Genomic DNA, 18,716 nt, shown 5'->3' on the forward strand with positions numbered 1-18,716 from the left:
TGTAATCATACAGTGAGTACTTTTTGTATCTGTCTCCTTTCGCTCAACACCATGTCTATATCATTCTAAGCATTAATGTAAGAGAATGTTTCATTCTTTATGTATACTAGTATCAGGTAATAATTTGCTTTGAAACCTTAAAATCATAGTGTAACATCTGTATAAGTAACTTTACTAGTTTGGAAAACACTAGTGCCCATTCTTCCTGGTTTTGAACACTCAATATGTCCTGTGGTGTGTGACAGAAAATTGCCACGTAGAATCTAATTTAAAGAGGTAAAAGAGGTCTACGGCCATGCCACCCTGAACAAGCCCGATCCCGTCTGATCTCGGAAACTAAGCAGGGTCGGGCGCAGTTAGTACTTGGATGGGAGACCACCTAGGAAGACCAAGTGCTATAGGCGTAAAAAATAAAAAAATAAGGGATTGTTAGCTGACAAAGTCCTTGCAATCTGTGAGGTCAACCAAGGGTTGCCTCACCTAAAAAAAAAAAAAGTTAAAAGAGATAATCGAGATAACTTAGTCATAACCAGAATTCTTCCTGCTTACATTATTTTAGGGTGTGAGTTTACTTGACTCTCATATGGCTTAGTATGTAGAAATTTTATATGAAAAAAGATAATATTGAAAAGGAGAGGTCACCTTGGCTATCTGGATTCATCTGATTTTTATATGATGTTGAAGTTTTTATTTGCAAAGAGATTGTATATCATGAGCAAGTCTTACTATTAATAACTACCTGTTCACTAATGAGGCATTCCATCTTTCTTCCCAGATCTGTAAAGAATGATAACTCTGGGCATTTGTAAAAAAGGTCTAAAATAAAAAGCATTGTTTTTATTGGATGATTAATTCCTTTGAGAGAAAACTGCTTATGAAACTGGTGAAATGTAAGAGGCAAATTTTGATTATTTTAAGATTTGAGATTCTAACTGATTCAGCTGTTGACTGTGTTTAATCACAGTACAACTTATAAAATTTGAAGTTGGAAATCCCTTGTTGAAGTTTTAAATATGTTTGTGAAAATTTACATTTTAATATAGTAAAAATATCTTACTTTCTCAGTTAAATTTTATTTTGGGTTAAAAGGTGTATGCATTCATCAATGTAAAGTGACTACATTAGTTTGTATAGTTGTTCATCTCCTGTGACTGTATTTCCAAAAGTAATCATGCTATTTGGATAAACTTTTGCAAGTTTTATCTCCTGTTAGAAAAAATAATCTGATTAAAATATGTGTACACCAACTTCTTGAAGAAAGATCATATGCTTTGAAAAAGTCAGTGAGTCTTTTCCAACAAAGTAACCTTTTCATTACATACTTTATCTAAAATTTTTGATATTCTAGATAGAGTGCCCCAACCCGTCCCCCTTTAGTTTGTATGTAAAAGCTAGCAGTTTAGGATATTTTTGATTTTTATTTTTATTTTTAATAGACAAAGTAGTAGTTTATACTAATATGAAAGCTTGGCTTCAATTCTATTTTAGTTTTTTTTTAAGTGCAGAATTTAATTCCCATAATGATAGTATACATGTACCATGATAAAAATGTGTATGTGGTTTTTTTTTTTCCCCCTAATGCCTACTTTGAACTGGTTTTGCTCACAACACCTCTGACACCAAATGTGTGAGTTTTTCTCTCCACTAACAACCAATTCTCTGATTCACTGGACACTAATTGGATATCCTACAATTCACTTCCATTCCGACACTAAACTACTTGGTTAGTGCAGACCTCACAGGGTAAGGGTTCAGACCCTTTCCTCAGGTTCGCAAGGATAACTGACAGAACTTAGGATACAACTTGAGAATAGCCAAGTGGAAGAGAGGGCAAGGTATTAAGGGGAAGATGCACACAGCTTCCATGTCTTCTCAGGGCACATCTCCCTCCCAGTACCTTGATGTGTTTTCCAGCCCGGAGGCTCTTCAAACCCTAAAAGGAGTTTTTATGAAGGTTCCATTACATAGGAATGATTGATTACATCATTGGTCACTGGTGAATGATCTCAATCTCTAGCCCCTCTCCCCTTCCAAAAGTGAGACTGAAAGTTCTAACTCTAATTACCTGATTATTTCTCTGGCAGCAGCACCCATCCTCAAGCTATCTAAGGTCCTCCAGGTATGGTTGAAAGGAGCTTGTGATTAATAACCAAAGATGTTCCTATCACCCCTACCACTCAGGAAATTCTTAGGATTTTAGAAGTTCTATGTCAGGAACCAGGACAAACAACAGATATTTATTATAATCACACTTGGTGTGATTATAATAAATATCTTTAATATTTATAGATATTAGTTTTTAGTTTTCAATCTTTAATATTTATTTTAAAGGGATTTCTAAAATACGGCAGAGCATGAGGATATTCCTTGCAATAATGTCCATACTCCAGAAAACAGGATATAATCTAAATGAATCATATTTGGGATAGCAGATAAATTACATCAATACTACAGACTATTAAGATGCTATTAAATAAAAAATGATGAAGATTATGATAATATGTGGGGGAAATTTTGATACCAAAAGTAAAATAATTGCAAAGGAAATGAATATTGGTTGAGCCTCAGTTAAATGCCAGTCTTATTTAATCTTTGTTATTATTATATAGGGTAATCAAAACAAAAGTTTATGCTATGATTACAACTATCCAATGAACATATATGCACACGTGCAGAAAATAATGTGACATGATAAAGTGAAATCATGGTGGAATCATGGCTGTAACATTTAGGGGTTGCATTTGGAGGCTCATAAACAGAACTCCCCATACACACTTAGTGTGGCTTAACCAAACAGGGACTTAATTTTTTCCTTGTAAAAAGTCCTGAAGAAGGTAGTCTGTCAGGGTCTTAAACACGTTCTTCCTTTCTGCTTTGCTGTCTTTAATATATTGATTTAGTCCTTATTGTTTCCTCATGATTTTAAGATGGATGCTTCACCACCAATATCATCTGTGCCTTGTAGGCAAGGAGAAGGGGAAGGGCATAGAGCAAAAGGATTCACCCTCCAACTGATTCACCCTCCATTTTAATGAGTTTTCCTGGAAATCTCATCTAGGGGCTTTTGCCTCCATATCACCGATCAGAACTATGGCACACAGTTACTGTTAGCTGAAAGGAGGTCCAGAAAATATTATTTTTTTAGAGCTGGGCGTAGTGCCACCTGGAATAAAAGAGGGGTTCTGTTGGGAGAGAGGACATTAGATAAGTAAACAGTAAATATCTGCCAAGCTGTTTTTTCCCTAATGCTATGATGCTTTTAATCATAAAAAATAGACTGGCTAAGGCAAGAAGGCCATCTGGTAGTGGGTGAGATGTTAATGATTCCTAATGATCCCAATTTCTTAACTGATTTTTTGAATGTCTAGATTCTTTCAGCTTCTCCTTTTTACTCAGCCTTAAATCATTATATCCTAGAAAGTCTATAGTGTGGCAAGTAGGTGGCCTTTGCCACATTTTACAGGACTTATTTGAGAGTTCAGAGAATAATGGAGCATTGAAACTTAGTATGAAAAGATTTGGATACTGTCAAGAGGTTATGTAGTATGTCTGAGCCTTTTCCAAACCTCAGTTTCTCGTGTGGTAATATAATAACATGATCTGCTGTGCTTACTTCACAGAGTTTTTGTGAAAATGAAATGAAAGAGGTAGTGGCCACATTTTTATATAGAGTAATACAGTTTATAATATCATACATATTACTTCATTTCGTCTTCCAAAGTCACGCACTTATTCCATGGTGCCGATTAGACTGGAGCTCAGGACTCCTAACTTCTCTTCCAGATAATGTATACTAATGTCTCTGCTCTATTAGGTAGTACTACTTTTATAGCTAACTGCTCTGTAATTTGGCATTGTATGTTATCCAGTTAAGCGGTTCCATACTAATATAACTTGATGGGTGAAGTTATGATGGTGGTAAATGGGAGTATCAAATTAGGTAATATTAAGTTAATCTCTCTGTAAACGGAAAAGTGCTGTATAACTACATAAAATATTCATGGGATACAAATGATGGGAATTATTTAGTGTTAGAGTAACAGAAAAATCTACAAAGAGGGAGTATATTTACTGACTGTTTAGTGATTTATGTTGGTTTATACTGGACTGTTCTCAGCTGGTTGATCAGTATCAAGTTTTAAGGAATATATATAGATAAAGACACAAATGTAAAATTGTACAAACCAAACACAATTTTTGAAAATAGCGTATAGAGTGTCACCAATAAAAATGTTTATAATAATAATGTGATCTGGTGCTGTGTGAACATTTGTTGAGTTGAACATTAAAGCAATATATTTTTGCTTTGTATAGACATTTCACCGTTGATGTAAATATTTTAAAAGCTTAAAAATTAAGAACTATTTATGTATAGATTGCACAATTTCAAACTTTCCAAGAACATTTAATAACAAGAGTGTGTTTTATAAGCTGTGTGTGTATTTTTTTTTTCCTTTCTCCTTCCTCAGCGAGTTACCTGAGAGAGAAGAAGGTGAGGGAGAAGAAACTCCAAACTTCAGCCACTGGGGGCCACCAAGAATGTATGTTGCTGACATTATTGGCTTTCTCAATAGGAGGCACAATCAGTAGCTCTTTTCTTTAACTTAATGCTGTCATTAAGTCATTCTCTAATGACTGCGAAACTGCTATACTTACGTGTAGGCTGGCCTAAATTTTAATTTCATTTTGTCATACCTAAATAGAGATTTTTAGTGAGGCAAAATGATTGTGACCAATATTAGGAAAATCTTTATCATACTTTCAGAGAAAACAATTTACAAATGTCTATCTATGATAATAACCAATGGACTAAGTGTAGTTTATCCCTGCATCACTAAGCAGGACTGGTAGGGCTGCCTTGAATGCAGTAAAGCTGCTTTCTTTATAAACAACAACAGTTGTTGAGGCTTCTGTCATATATCAGTTTACCTCTACCCTTCTCCTCTTAATGTTAGTCCAAGTTTGTGCCTTGTTCGAGCTAACAGAATGTGTTGGACCCTCCTTCCCTTGGATACACAATTTTATGTAGTTATCAGGGCTGTGCATTATTAAGATTATAAAACTCTTCCTTTAGCTACTCTCTCTGTTCTTCATGCATTATCAATTCCACCATGCCCACAAAGTGCCTGTTTTTTTCCTTACGCTTCTGAGTTTTGTCTTAAAAACTCTCAAGAGCTCTCTGTTAAGCTACTTTTTTTAGTTAATTTTGACAATGTCTGTGCAGTTTGGGCAAAATTCATAATATTTTGAGGGGCGAGTTTTATTCCATACTTTTTAAAAAATGATGTGGAGGTAGGAAGAAAACTGTCCTGTCTTCGGAGCAGATAAAATCTGTCCTCCACTTAAAGAAGCACAAGTTAAACCTGCTGGTTGGGAAAAGCAGCTTGGGCAATGAGCCTCTCAGCGGCAAATTTATTTTTTTATGAAAGTCTGTGCCTTTTGCCAAAATGATATACATGACTTTCTTGATTTTTCACCTATTTGGTATTTCCTTAATCCATTCTTTGCTAATGTTATGGATGTAGATGAAAAGGACTAACCATAGAAAACATCGCGGTAGGGAATGGGAACATTAAGGCCTAGCTAAATCTCTCAATATTGAATTGTGTTTATTGTTTAAGAATCTATCTTTTTCAGAATTTAAGCTTTCATGTGCCATGAAATATGGGTAATATCTTATAATTTTGAAACTAGGTACAATTTCTATAACATTTATAAAAATATATTTAGGAAATACATAACATTTGAGTCACAAGATATGGTACAAATCGAACACTTACAGCAAAAGCCTAACAAATTAAATGAATTTGTTCATGAGTGAATTTTTCTTTTTCTTTTTTACAGTGTTGAGATTTTTAGAGAACCCGATGTGTCTCTTGGTATTAGTATTGTTGGTGGACAAACCGTTATAAAACGCCTAAAGAATGGAGAGGAGCTTAAAGGCATATTTATCAAACAAGTTTTAGAAGATAGTCCAGCAGGAAAAACAAATGCTCTTAAAACTGGAGATAAAATACTTGAGGTAAATGATGTTTAAATTCTGTTTTCGTTTGGAACGTACTCTAAGACAGTAAAATAATCATTAAGCTAGAAGTCCTTCCTTCATGGGTTAGGGAATATGTGTGTACAATTGATGTCTTTTATTTAGATGCCTAAGTTTGTATGTTGTTGGCACAGTTTTATGAGATTCCGAAGTTGGGGTCGTAGCATATCAAACAATAAAACAAAAAGCCTCACCTGACCGAAAAAAAAACTTTCAAACTTTAACAGGATGAAGCAGATGGTGGGCATCATGCTTCTCCCACAGTCTTTAACAGCTCTAAATTTTATAAATATGTGTCAGTGGGGTAGCCATGTTTGTCCTCCCAGAGTCGACCCTGGAAGTTGAAAACTCCATTGAGAAAGAGGTGAATCCATCGTTCACATGTGGTAGAGCTGTGTTTTAAGGGTGCATCAAGGCGCTGAGAGTGTTCTGAGATCTGAATCTGATACATTTCTTTGCATTGGGTTTATTGGATGACACCATATTGAATATCTTCAATCCCAGAATCTGCTCATTCTTGATTCATACATTATGATGCTGAGCATCGGCTGTGGTGTTTTAGCCCTGAGAGAGTGAAGAGAGCCATGGAGGAGGTCATAGGCTAGTCTAGATTGTCCTGTTTATTTTCTGTTTGTTCTTAGAAAATTATTAAACCCACCTTATTTTCAGTTTTCAAATAAAATAGAAATGAGGATTCAAAACCCTTAGCATCATTGTGAAGATTAAATCAAAGAATCACATAAAACTGCTCTGTATATACAAATTTTAGGTTGTATTTATGTTTGTGAAATTTTAAAAAATAAACAAACATTTAAAACACACTGGGGATATGGCAGTGAAGAAAATGACAAAAAATCTCTTCTCTTATGGAATTTATGTGATAGTAGGGAAAATAGAAAATACACTAAGTAGGTAAAATGTAGAATGTTAATTATAATAAGTAGCTATGGAGGATGATGGGTAGTGAAGGCAGTAGTTGCAATGAATAGATTTGCTATAGAAGATGATATTGGGACAAATATAGGAAGTGAGAGAGTGAGCCATATGGTTTTGGGGGGGGAAAAGGCTCCAGGCAGAGGGAACTAAAGTGTAGAAGTTCTGTGGTAGGAGCTTGTCTCGGTGTGTTGAAGGAATGGAAAGAAGTCCCCAATTGCCAGTGTAGAGTGAATGAGAGCAGGTAGATCAGAGAAGGTCTGAGGTAATGGGAGGACAAGTCATATAGAACTTGGGAGGTCATCCACTCAGGATGCAATGAGAATCCATTAGAAAATTAATGAACATGGACAGTAGACTGGTGGTTACCAGAGAGTAGGGAGGAAGGGTGAGTTGGAAAAAGAAGATTAATGAATACATACACATTTTTTAAAAGGATACTCTGGCTTCTGGGGCAAGTGTGGTTTCTTTTATTTAGCTTTTGCATTGTACTTTGTTTTTATTCTTTCCCTAATTTTTACCCCTTATTTGTGATTTTGTTTTATATACAACTGGATTTTGCTTTTTAAAAAATCTAAATTGATAATCTTCATCTAGTGAATAAGTATCATTCATTCATTTTTAATTTTGATTACTGACATATTTGAACTTAATTGTTAAATATATATGTTATATTTTGTTTTATTGTTTTTCCCATAACTTTCTGTTTTGAAATAATTGTAGATTCGTAGGAAATTGCAAATAAATATACAAGGAAGTTCCATGTACACTTTCCTCACCCTCCCTCAATGTTAATGTCATACAGAACTGTAGTACAATGGCAAAACCAAAATTACTGATATTGACACAATTCAATTACTGATATTGACCTTATTCAGATATCACCAGTTATACATGCACTCGTGTGTATGTGTGCATGTGTGTGTGTGTAGCTCTAGAGTTTTATCAAATGTGTTACCTTGTGTCACCACCACCACAATCAAGAAACTCAGCTATGTCATCACCTCAGGACTCCTGTCTGTTAACCCGCTATAGCCACTCCTCTTCCCTCTCTCCCCATCTCTAATCTCTGGCAAGTACTAATCTGTTTCTCCATGTCTATAATTTTGTTATTTCACAGTTGTCACATAAATGGAATTATGTGTTATATATCTTTTTGAGACTGGCTTTTTTCACTCAGTGTAATTTTGTTTAAGTTCATTCAATTCGCTGTGTCTAACAACAATTCATTCCTTTTTATGGCTGAATAGTATTCTGTGGTATGGAGGTACTACGGTTTAATCATTCACCCATTAAAAGACATTTGAGAAGTTTCCATTTCTTGGCTATTAAGAATAAAGTTCTTATAAACATTTGTATACAAGTGCCTAAGTGAAAATAAGTCTTTGTTTCTCTGGGATAAATGCCCAAGAGTACAATTGCTGGGTTGTATGGTAAGTTCATTTTTAGTTTTGAAAGGAACTATCAAACTATTTTTCAGAATGGCTGTACCATTTTACATTCCCACCCGCAATGTATGAGTGATCCAATTTTTCTGCATCCTCACCAACATTTGATGTTGTCATTATTTTTCATTTTAGCTATTCTGATAGGCATTTAGTGATATCTTATTATTATTATTTTTTTAATTTCATTTCTCTAATGGCTAATGTTTAATGACAAAGAACTTTTTATGTATATCCTCTTCAGTGAAATGTTCTTGCATGTCTTTTTCCCGTTTTCTAATTGGATTGTTCATTGTTTTATCTTTTTAAATTTTTGTGCCTTTTTACCCTCATCTTTCTCTGCTGTCAGTAGAATATAAAATATTCTCTCACTTATCCATCATTATTTTTACACATACAAATAAAACCTACTGTTTTGTCTCACATTTAATGGCTTATATTTCTTTAAGCTCAGCAGAATCGAAATGTTACACTTAAATATATATTTTGTCAAGCCAAATGAGTCATCTGTTTACTTTTTTCCTTGTGAAAATTGTTACTTGTTTGTTTTGTTTTTAAGTAACACTAAATAATCATTTCTCTCTATCTTGAAACAATTGCATGAAGGATGTAGGTCCATGTAAAGAATTTTTTAGACTAGGAAGTTTGAATTTAATTTAATTTTTAGAAACAGATCTTCATCTGTGCAAATGTACACAGTTTTGGGTGATAATTTTAAAGCTGAGAAAAACTAAAATATTTTCTCTTGTAATATGACAGAATTCCATTTTTTACTAACTTCTCAACTTTAGTGATTCCCATTTAACATTGTGAAAATCTGTGTTAGGGAAACCAAAGCCGATTATTACTGGAAGATGAAGTAATTCTCATATAGCCTCTACTTCTGTTATTGATGAATGTTTTGGATATTAGGTTATTCCTAAGAAGCTTCCTCAAACTCTTGTGATAGCTTTAAGCTTCACTTGGATGGGAGACCACCTGGGAAGACCAGATGCTGTAGGCCTGAAAAATAAAAAAAATAAGGGATTGTAAGCTGACAAGGTCTTTGCAATCTGCGAGGTCAACCAAGGGTTGCCTCGCCTGAAAAAAAAAAAAAAGATTCAGTGATTGATCATTCTGATCACTCTGTTGGATATACTTCCAACTCCTTTGATCCTCTTTCCTTTCACTGAACTTGTGTGGGAGAACCACATCCTAGTTAAATGCAATTCTTTGCTTCTTTCATGTCTCTAGCATTGCTGGAGAAAATAACCACCATGCTGTCTGGTCTCATTTTATATTAATGACCACCCCCTCAAGTGAGTCTTTAGTTCTGCTCTGCAGTCCTGCAATATTTGCCTAGTTGTTTCATTCTACTTGTGCAGGTAACTATTTCAGACCTCCTATACCTTCTTATCAGTCTTAATCTCAGTTTATGGTCCTTGTTTCTTATTTTATTGAGAAAATAGAAGCTGTCAAAAAGGAACTTCCCTTTGCTCCCACTGCATACTAAATCTTTTTTCTAATGGTATCTGTAACAACAAATGAACAGTTTGTGCTTATGTCTAAAGCTAATCTCTGTAACTTGTGCAGTAGAAGTCATTACCTCTTCACTGTCCAAGTATCTGCTTCTACAGTTGTTACTTTTCTATCATTAACTTTTTCCTTTCCACTGCATCATTATTACTATAATATCTCCCATCTTAAAAACGAAAACCTACCTTGATCTCACATCCTTCTCCACACACATTCCTATTTCTTTGCCCCCTCATAGTAAAGCAGTTTTCACAGATTGTCACTATCTACTGACCATAAGCCATCTCAACATTTACCAATGCTTTGTTACATTATTGGTTTGAAAAACTGGTTCTGTTAAATATGTTTGGCAAATACAGAATGCTTTTAGAGATTATGGGCATGTTTCCAAGTTAGGTTCTCTGAGACTTGTATAATAAGGAACCATTTACACTTACCCAATTTGTTGAACATAGGACACTTTTAGTAAAAGAACCTAAGGATGTTTTCATACTTCTTTTTGACCATAATTTAAGAAATGTTCAACTGCTCAATTGTGATAAGGGACGGTTTGCTTAAAATATCATTCTTCTCAGTTTGAGAAGAGTCCAGAGAGACCATGTTCTCTCCTCTGGCCCCACACAAAACTATGTACTGTGTTAGTGGCAGAGGTGACATTATAAGCTCAGAAGCTTCATAAGGTTCTGTTACTGACTGAGCTACAGTTTTCAACAATAATAGTTAGCTAGGACTGTTGTTATTAAGATTTTTGTCTTATTTCCTTTTCTTGAAAGTGAAATGTTATTTTCCATAAATGTATTCTAAACAGCAAAGCTTTTTATGAGGCAGTCTTTTTTTTTTCTAATTCATTAGATTCTGGCAGGTCTCATAACTAGATAATACACATGAACTTTCAATTAACCTACCCACAGTATCTACTGCCTTTCTAATTGAAATAAATTACTTCTGTGTTATAGGTGTCTGGAGTAGATTTGCAGAATGCCTCACACAGTGAAGCAGTCGAGGCCATTAAGAATGCAGGAAATCCCGTGGTGTTCGTTGTTCAGAGCTTGTCATCCACTCCAAGAGTAAGCTTTAGTTTATACTTTCAAAAAGTTTAAGAATATTCTCTGTATCTGTAAACTAAGCTTTAGCCTCCAAGTATTTTTTCGCATATTTTCATTGTTATGCTACTGCTATCTAGAAAAAGCATTGGCTTCATACATATTTAGTTAGTGATTTCAATTTCCCCCCTTTTTTTTTCTCTCTTATTTTGATCCCCTCGTTAAATGTGAGTCATCGCAGTGTGCACTGGTTTAAATTAGGCTGTGGAGTCAAGCAGACCCATTTTCAATCCCTTGTTCCCCTATGTACCAGCTCTGCTAACTCGGAGGCAAGTTACTTAACTTTTCTGAGCCAGTTATTTTGTTTATAGAATACTTGGAACATAAAGAGGATCAGGTATAAAAACATTCTAGAGATACTATCAAATGCTCCGTATATTTATTAAAACGTGTGAAAATACAAACACGTTGTATTGTTGTGTGTTCTAATGGAGGTTCCAAATTCAAAAATAGCAGTATTTAATCATAAAAGTTTTTTTCTGAAATAAATCACTGTTCGTGTATGGAATTAGAACTCTGATTTGCAGATGTCGGTGGCAAGATGTGCATTTTATATTGTAATTTGCAGCAGAAATGGCACCCTTAAGCCCTATAACTGGAAGCAGTGTTGGTTTTTTTTTTTTTTAATAATGAAAGACAGCTGTTCAAAACATAGGTCCTTCTGAACAGTAGAAAAACTGTACATATTTTTCAAAAATTTGCTTTGCAATACAGTAATGCAGTGCTTTTCAATCTTCTATACGTTAAGATATACAGAAAATAATATTCATATGCTAAACTGAACAAACAGATGTCTGGCTGCCCCAAGGGCAGAGGCATCAGTATGCTACTGTGACATACTTGTACCTTGCCTGCACCCAGTGGGCTGCAGCCTCACCCCACTTGAATCCTCTGTTGTTGTTTACTGTATTGCAGTTCAGTCCCTTTCTGTCTTATCACTGTGTTTACACCATCGGGACTAATTGAGAATGGTGAACTAAATAAAGCCTCATTTTTATGCAATTCAAATTTCAAGATTTTTTTGGATTCTACTTTTTAACATTGAAATAATATTGAAAAAGTAGTTAATAATATCACTTTTATTTTTGGAGTTCAGTAGGAAAATTGGCCAAATTATTCCTTACTAAATGCTAATTCCAAAGAAACCACTTTGAGCTAGAATGAGCCAATCAGATTATACATTTATGTGGCCACTTGTGAATGCTGTGCTGAAAAATGTTGAAAGCATTCAAATAGGTTATAAACCAAAAAGGCCAGGCTTTCAACCCACCCTTTACTGGTGAGCTGAGGTGGAAATTTTCACTTGGATGACATAAACAGTGTAATTTCTTTCAACTCTAAAAAAAGGAAAATCTCTTCAGCATCCTGCCATGCTCAAGTCACTTATCCCCATACAGCATAACAGACTGCCACATTGTACATTTGGGTCATCAAGCATTGAACTATCCGTGGGTGTCTATTCAGGTGATGATGTTAATTGCTGTGTCAATGCCTTGTTCCGTTTTTTAGCACAAAATGATTCCTGTTGAATGAGGCAATGAAAGGAATCAAGTTTCATGTCTTTGCAAAATGGTGTTCTCTTCAGCTTATTGTTGCAAGTAGTAGTGATCATCACAGAAACAGGAAATACAGCAAAATGCTTAATCATTTTTGACCAGTTTACTTTACTTTGAGAGTTTCCTCAAAGCCTCCGAAAGAAGTCATTTCCTAATGTTGAGACCATCAAAGGCCCTATGCCTAACTGTGCCTTGGTCATGTGGAAATTTTCATCAACATCATGAATTGAGCAGTGGTGTTTAAATTTGTACTTTCCTTTGAATTATCCTTTTTTATACTTGTGCTTTTCACAGATGCTTTAAGAATATCATTAATACATTACCTTTTTAAGCTTTTTCTCCTATGTTTCTCGATTGTATTTTAAGCATATTAGATAGAAATGTGTGTATCCATTTAGATTGACTTAGTAAATGCTTATTTAAGAGCAGAACCCATGATTTATAGTGTACTTATGTAGAAAGTTTTTATGCCAAGGTAATTTTTTCCCACTTAATAACATAACTCCATTTCATAGTGGCATCACATATTTTTTTTGTAATGTTCAAAAGTAAACCTTTTTGAAGTTGGGGCTATCCCTTCAGTTCATTAAATTTATTATCATGCATTTTTTTCCCTGTATTTCATTTGTACTTCCTAATATTATTATTTCATAATGTTGCTTACATTTTTTTGATACAGTACATTTGTATATTAATCAATCATATTTTTTACTTTCACAAGAAAAAGGCTTTCTTCTACTTTTCTTAAAGATATAATCTTGATAAGCCTTTTGTCTTCCAAATTTTGCTAATTATATTTATATAGAAATATAGTTTTCTTATTTGAAAAATAAATGGTATAAACCTTATGAACAGCAACTGACATTCTGTCCCATCCTAAAGCTTCTACTGTTCAGCCTCAGCTGGTTTTTTCATGGGAAAAAGTACGTCCAGTAAGGGCAGATATCCTGACTTGTCAGGGAAACAAAGTGTTCTGTTTAGTTTTAAGATTCTTTAAGACAAGAAACACATCCCTGTAGACCCACCAGTTTTTGAACTCTGACTTAGTTGATGAGTATATTAAATAGAGAAATAAATATTAAGTACTAGTATGCTGTGTGTTCACATAAGAAGCACTGAATATATGTTGATGTATCATTACCATTGTATTTACTTAAACATTTCTGAGACTTCCTCATTTATTCCAAAATTAATTTATTTCTTTAGACTATATTGAAAGTGAAGAAAAATTAACCTTATTGCATTTAGAGAAAGAACTTTTGGTTAAGATGGAGTAGTAGGTAGATACTGTGCTCACTTCTTCTCATGACCACATCAAAATTAAAACCATCCTTGGGAGTCACCTGAGGTCTGGCTGAATAGAAGTCCTACAACTGGGGACATACATGAGAGGCCACCTCTAGACTGGAAGGAGGAGTGGAGATGAGAAATGGGCTGGTCCCACAACCACGTATAGCAATTAAGAATTGGGAAGGATATCTTGGCTCTGGAGGTCCCAGGGAGGAACAAGGGGTCCCAGCCCCATGCTAGACTCCCTAGCCCAGGGTTCCGGTGCCAGGCACAGAAGTCCCCATAACTTCTGGCTGTGAAAAACAGTGGAGATTGTGGCTGAGACAAAGGGCTGCGGGACTTGCAGATGTTCCTCTTAAAGGGCCCACATGTGGATTTACTCACAACTCATTTGCTCTGAGCTCCAGTGCTAGGGCAGCTGCTCAGAAATTACCAGGGACATATGTGGAGAAACCGAGTTTTCTGGCTTCATGGCAGGGGCTGGAGGGGCAGCTTTCTCCCAGACAGAAGTGCTGGCAGAATCCATTGTTCCTTTGTTGAGCCCTCCCCCACTCCGGTTGTGCAGCCACAGGTGGGTGCCATGTCTGAGACTCCATCAACTTGGCTAACACAGGTTGCCCTGCCAGGTGATTCCCTGAGACCCCACCCCACTTAACTTGCTATCACACTCAAGCTGCCTTCAGTAGATTTTCTATACAAACAGCCTGTCTTGGCTCATGCTGCAGACTTTCCTAACATCTATCAAAGGTTCACAAAAACTGAAAAAGCAGCAGCTGGCCTCAGCGTGCCCCACACCTCTTGCTGAGCAGCCCCAAGCCTGGCAGTAATGGCATCTGACCTCAGTTGGAAGCTTGGCCTCTCGAGGCACTTTCAGTCCCAGCATGGGTGGTGGCTATCTGCAGATTGCGTGGGGTTCATCCCAGCATGGGTGGTGGCTCATGCCAGGTGGCCCTGGGCAGGGCACAGGCTGCAGCTGAACTTGGCCTGTGTCAGGAGGCCCCAGCCTACAAACTGGAACACTTCCCGGGGTCACATCTGAAAACAACACACCCAAAATGCAGACAGGGCAGGCACCAGAGTGAATCATGCTTTGTAGAATCACCCTGTGCACAACAGTTCCTCCACTGGTCATGGCCAGTCATCACAGCCAACCAGCCCACCAGCCCAAGGGTCAATCCATCCCATGATGAGCAAAGAGCAATCATGGCTCAACTCATACAAGGGCCATATCTGGAGCACCTGGCTCAGATGACCAAGGAAGACTTCTACTGGGACTCACAGCACACCTACTACATAAAGCCTCTCTAGTAAGACTGGGAGACATAGCAGCCCTACCTTTTACATAGAAACAAGCAAGTAGGAATCCAAAATGGGAAGACAAAGAAACAAGTTCTAAATGAAAGAACAGAACAAAGCTCCAGAAAAAGAACTAAATGAAATGGAGACAAGCAATCTACCAGATGCAGAGTTCATAACACTGTTTATAAGAATGCTCAATGAACTTAGGGGAAGAGTAGATGAACTCAATGAGAACTTTAATAAAGAGAAAACATAAAAATGGAGATAGAAAACAAGCAAACAAAAAGAACCAGTGAGAAATAAAGAATACAATAAATGAAATGAAAAATATCTTAGGAGAAGAAGATTAGTTGAAGTGGAAGATCAGTGATTTAGAGGATAAGGTAGCAGAAAACACCCAATCAAAAGAGCAACACAAAAAATCCAAAAATAGGAGGATAGTTTATGGAGCCTCTGGGACAACATCAAGCATACCAACATTCGCATCATAGGGGTACCAAAAGGAGAAGAGAGCAAGGAACTGAAAACCTATCTGAAGAAATAATGATGGAAAACCTCCCTAACGTGGTGAAGGAAATAGACATACAAGCTCAGGAAGTGCAGAGTCCCAAACAAGGTGAACTCAAAGAGGCCCATGCCGAGATACATCATAATTAAAATGACAAAGGTTAACTTCAAAGAATATTAAAAAGCAGCAAGAGAAAAGCAATTAATTACCTACAAGGGAGCTCCCATAAGACTATCAGCAAATTTCTCAACAGAAACTTTGCAGGCCAGAAGGACTGGTGGGAAATATTCAAAGTGATGAAAAGTAAGGACCTACAACCAAGATTACTCTACCCAGGAAAGCTATCATTTAGAATTGAAAGAAATATAAAGAGCTTCCTAGACAAGAAAAAGCTAAAAGAGTTCATCATCACCAAGCCAGTATTAAAGGAAATGTTAGAGGGACTTCTTTCAAAAAAGAAGGAAAAAAAAATTAAAAATATGAATAAAATGGAATAACTACATATTCAGCTACAATTACTTTAAATGTAAAAAGATTAAGTGCTCTAATCAAAAGACAGAGTGGCTGAATGGATAAGAAAACAAGAACCTTACATATACCGTCCACAAGAGACTCACTTCAGATAGACACACACAGAGACTGAAAGTAAAGGGATGGAAAAAGATATTTCATGAAAATAGAAATGAAAAAAAAAAAAAAATCTAGGGTAGCAATACTTATACCAGACAAAATAGACTTTAAAACAAAGGCTGTAACAAGAGACAAAGAATGATCCTGTTATCCCACTCTTGGGTATTTAACTGAAGAAACCTAAAACACCACTTTGAAAGGACATGTGAATCCATATGTTCACTGCAGCATTATTTACAATAGTCAAGATATGGAGGCATCCTGAATGTCTGTTAATGGATGCATGGATAAAGAAGAGGTGGTATATATATACAATGGAATATTACTCAGCCATTAAAAAGAAGTCTTACCATCTGCAACAACATGGATGGACCTAGAGTATATTGTGCTGAGTTTGTATGGAAAATCCACTGGAAGCAGCTTGGGTGGTCCCAATATCAGGAAGAGCATGGTCTCAGGGAATCACCAAGACAGGGCGACCAGTGTTAGCTATGTTGTTGGAGACTCAGATATTGGAGCCACCTGGGTCTACAAGCCAATGGAGGAAGGCTCAACAAAGGACCAATGCCCTCTGCCAGCACTTCTGTCAGGGAGAAAGCTTTTCTCCAGCCCTTGGCCTGAAGCCAGACAATTCAGTTCCTCTATACATGTCTCTGGTGCCTTTCGAGCTGCTGCCCTAGCTCTGGAGATCAGAGCAAGTGAGTCCATCAGTGAATGAGTCCATCAGAGAGTAAGTCTGCACGTGAGGCCTTTAAGAGGAAAGTCCGCAAGTCCTGCAGCCCTCCATCTCAGCCACAATCTCCACTAGTTTTCACAGCCGGAAATTTTGAGGACTTCTCTTCCCAGCACTGAACCCTGGGCTGGGGAATATAGTGTGGGGTCAGGACCTCTTCCTCTTCCTCGGTAGGAACCTCTGTGGCTGAGATATTTCTTCCGATTCTCAACCGCCAACACAGGTGTGGGACCAGCCTGTTTCATGTCTCCACCCCTCCTACCATTCTTGAGGTGGCCTTTTCTGTATGTCCCCAGTTGTAAGATTTTGTTCAGCTAGACTTCAGGTGACTCCCAATGGTGGCTATTCTGTAGTTTAGTTGTAATTTTGAGGTGTTTGTGAGAGGAGGCAAGCACAGCATTTATCTACTCTGCCATCTTGACCGAACACTGTAATTGGTTCTTTCTGATCACCAGAGTTATGGTGATAAATAACACTAAATTCCAGCTTTCATTGATTGGGCTTTTATTCAGTGGTTTAAATAGATTTGTAATTCATTTTTATGCTAACAGTGATAATGAAATATTGACTGTGTACTGTGTGCTAAGTAACATACTTGAACTGGGGTACAATGATAAATAAGATAAAGCTATCAAATAAATGATGCATCCTAAGTTCTAAGAATTAACTTAGGTTACCCCTAAAACTATATTTTGTAAAATGAGATGTTTTGTATGACAGCCGGTATCATGACCTTCTTTTTAGTCTTCATTTTCACTTTCAGAATCTACACACACAAGCTTGTAAATTTATTGCCCCTTGATGGTACATACACACACACACACACACAATATTTTGAGTTATAAGTTTTCAGATTTCCCAAGTTGTATTGTTTGCCATGAATTGTACTTTTCATTTGTTTACTTTTTAGATGAAGTCAGAGTTAAGATTTAACTGTTTAAAACAATATATTAAGGAATGTAATGGTTGTCTATGGCCATGCTACTCTGAACAAGCCCGAACCCATCTGATTTTGGAAGCTAAGCAGGGTCGGGCCTGGTTAGTGCTTGAATGGGAGACCACCTAGGAAGACCAGGTGCTGTAGGCATAAAAAAATTTTTTAAAATAATAAAATAAAAAAATTAAAAGAAATGTAATGATTGGAACATTTAAATGGTTTTCTCTCTCTCTCTCTCTTTTTTTTGTTTTTGTTTTTGGGTTTTTTTTTTTTTTGTGGTGGTGGGCCTGGTTAGTCCTTGAATGGGAGACCACCTAGGAAGACCAGGTGCTGTAGGAATAAAAAATTTTTTTAAAATAATAAAATAAAAAAATTAAAAGAAATATAATGATTGGAACATTTAAATGGTTTTCTCTCTCTCTCTCTCTCTCTTTTTTTTGTTTTTGTTTTTGGTTCTTTTTTTGGTGGTGGTGGTGGTGGTAGGTCATTCCTAGTGTGTATAACAAGGCCAACAAAATCACTAATAACCAGGACCAAGATACCCAAGAAAACAAAGAAAAGGTAACTTGGACTTCTCAAGCTTTGAAAAAATGTTTATGGTTTCTTTTTGCCTATCTGAGCTGTAATTAATAAGAGTGGTTTTTTGATGAGTATCAGGGTGAAAGTACTATATTTGTAATATTTCCTTTTTATGAACATAACTGGTTCTGATCAGGATGGAGGC

General features: G+C 36.3%; 1 protein-coding gene and 2 pseudogenes across 1 annotated transcript in view; all 3 read left to right on the plus strand.

The window, feature by feature from the left end:
* The window catches only part of PATJ (PATJ, crumbs cell polarity complex component), a 320,321-nt gene that overhangs the window by 108,953 nt on the left and 192,652 nt on the right, over positions 1-18,716 (plus strand). Inside the window, exons 23-26 of the mRNA XM_011369533.2 lie at positions 4,470-4,541; positions 5,845-6,022; positions 10,893-11,003; positions 18,476-18,553. Of these exons, the coding sequence (XP_011367835.1) occupies positions 4,470-4,541; positions 5,845-6,022; positions 10,893-11,003; positions 18,476-18,553 (439 nt within the window). The remainder of the gene's footprint in view (positions 1-4,469; positions 4,542-5,844; positions 6,023-10,892; positions 11,004-18,475; positions 18,554-18,716) is intronic.
* On the plus strand, positions 286-404 carry LOC111745292 (annotated as a pseudogene).
* On the plus strand, positions 18,024-18,142 carry LOC111745308 (annotated as a pseudogene).

This window comes from Pteropus vampyrus, unplaced genomic scaffold, assembly GCF_000151845.1.
Source record: "Pteropus vampyrus isolate Shadow unplaced genomic scaffold, Pvam_2.0 Scaffold151, whole genome shotgun sequence".
NCBI lineage: Eukaryota > Metazoa > Chordata > Mammalia > Chiroptera > Pteropodidae > Pteropus > Pteropus vampyrus.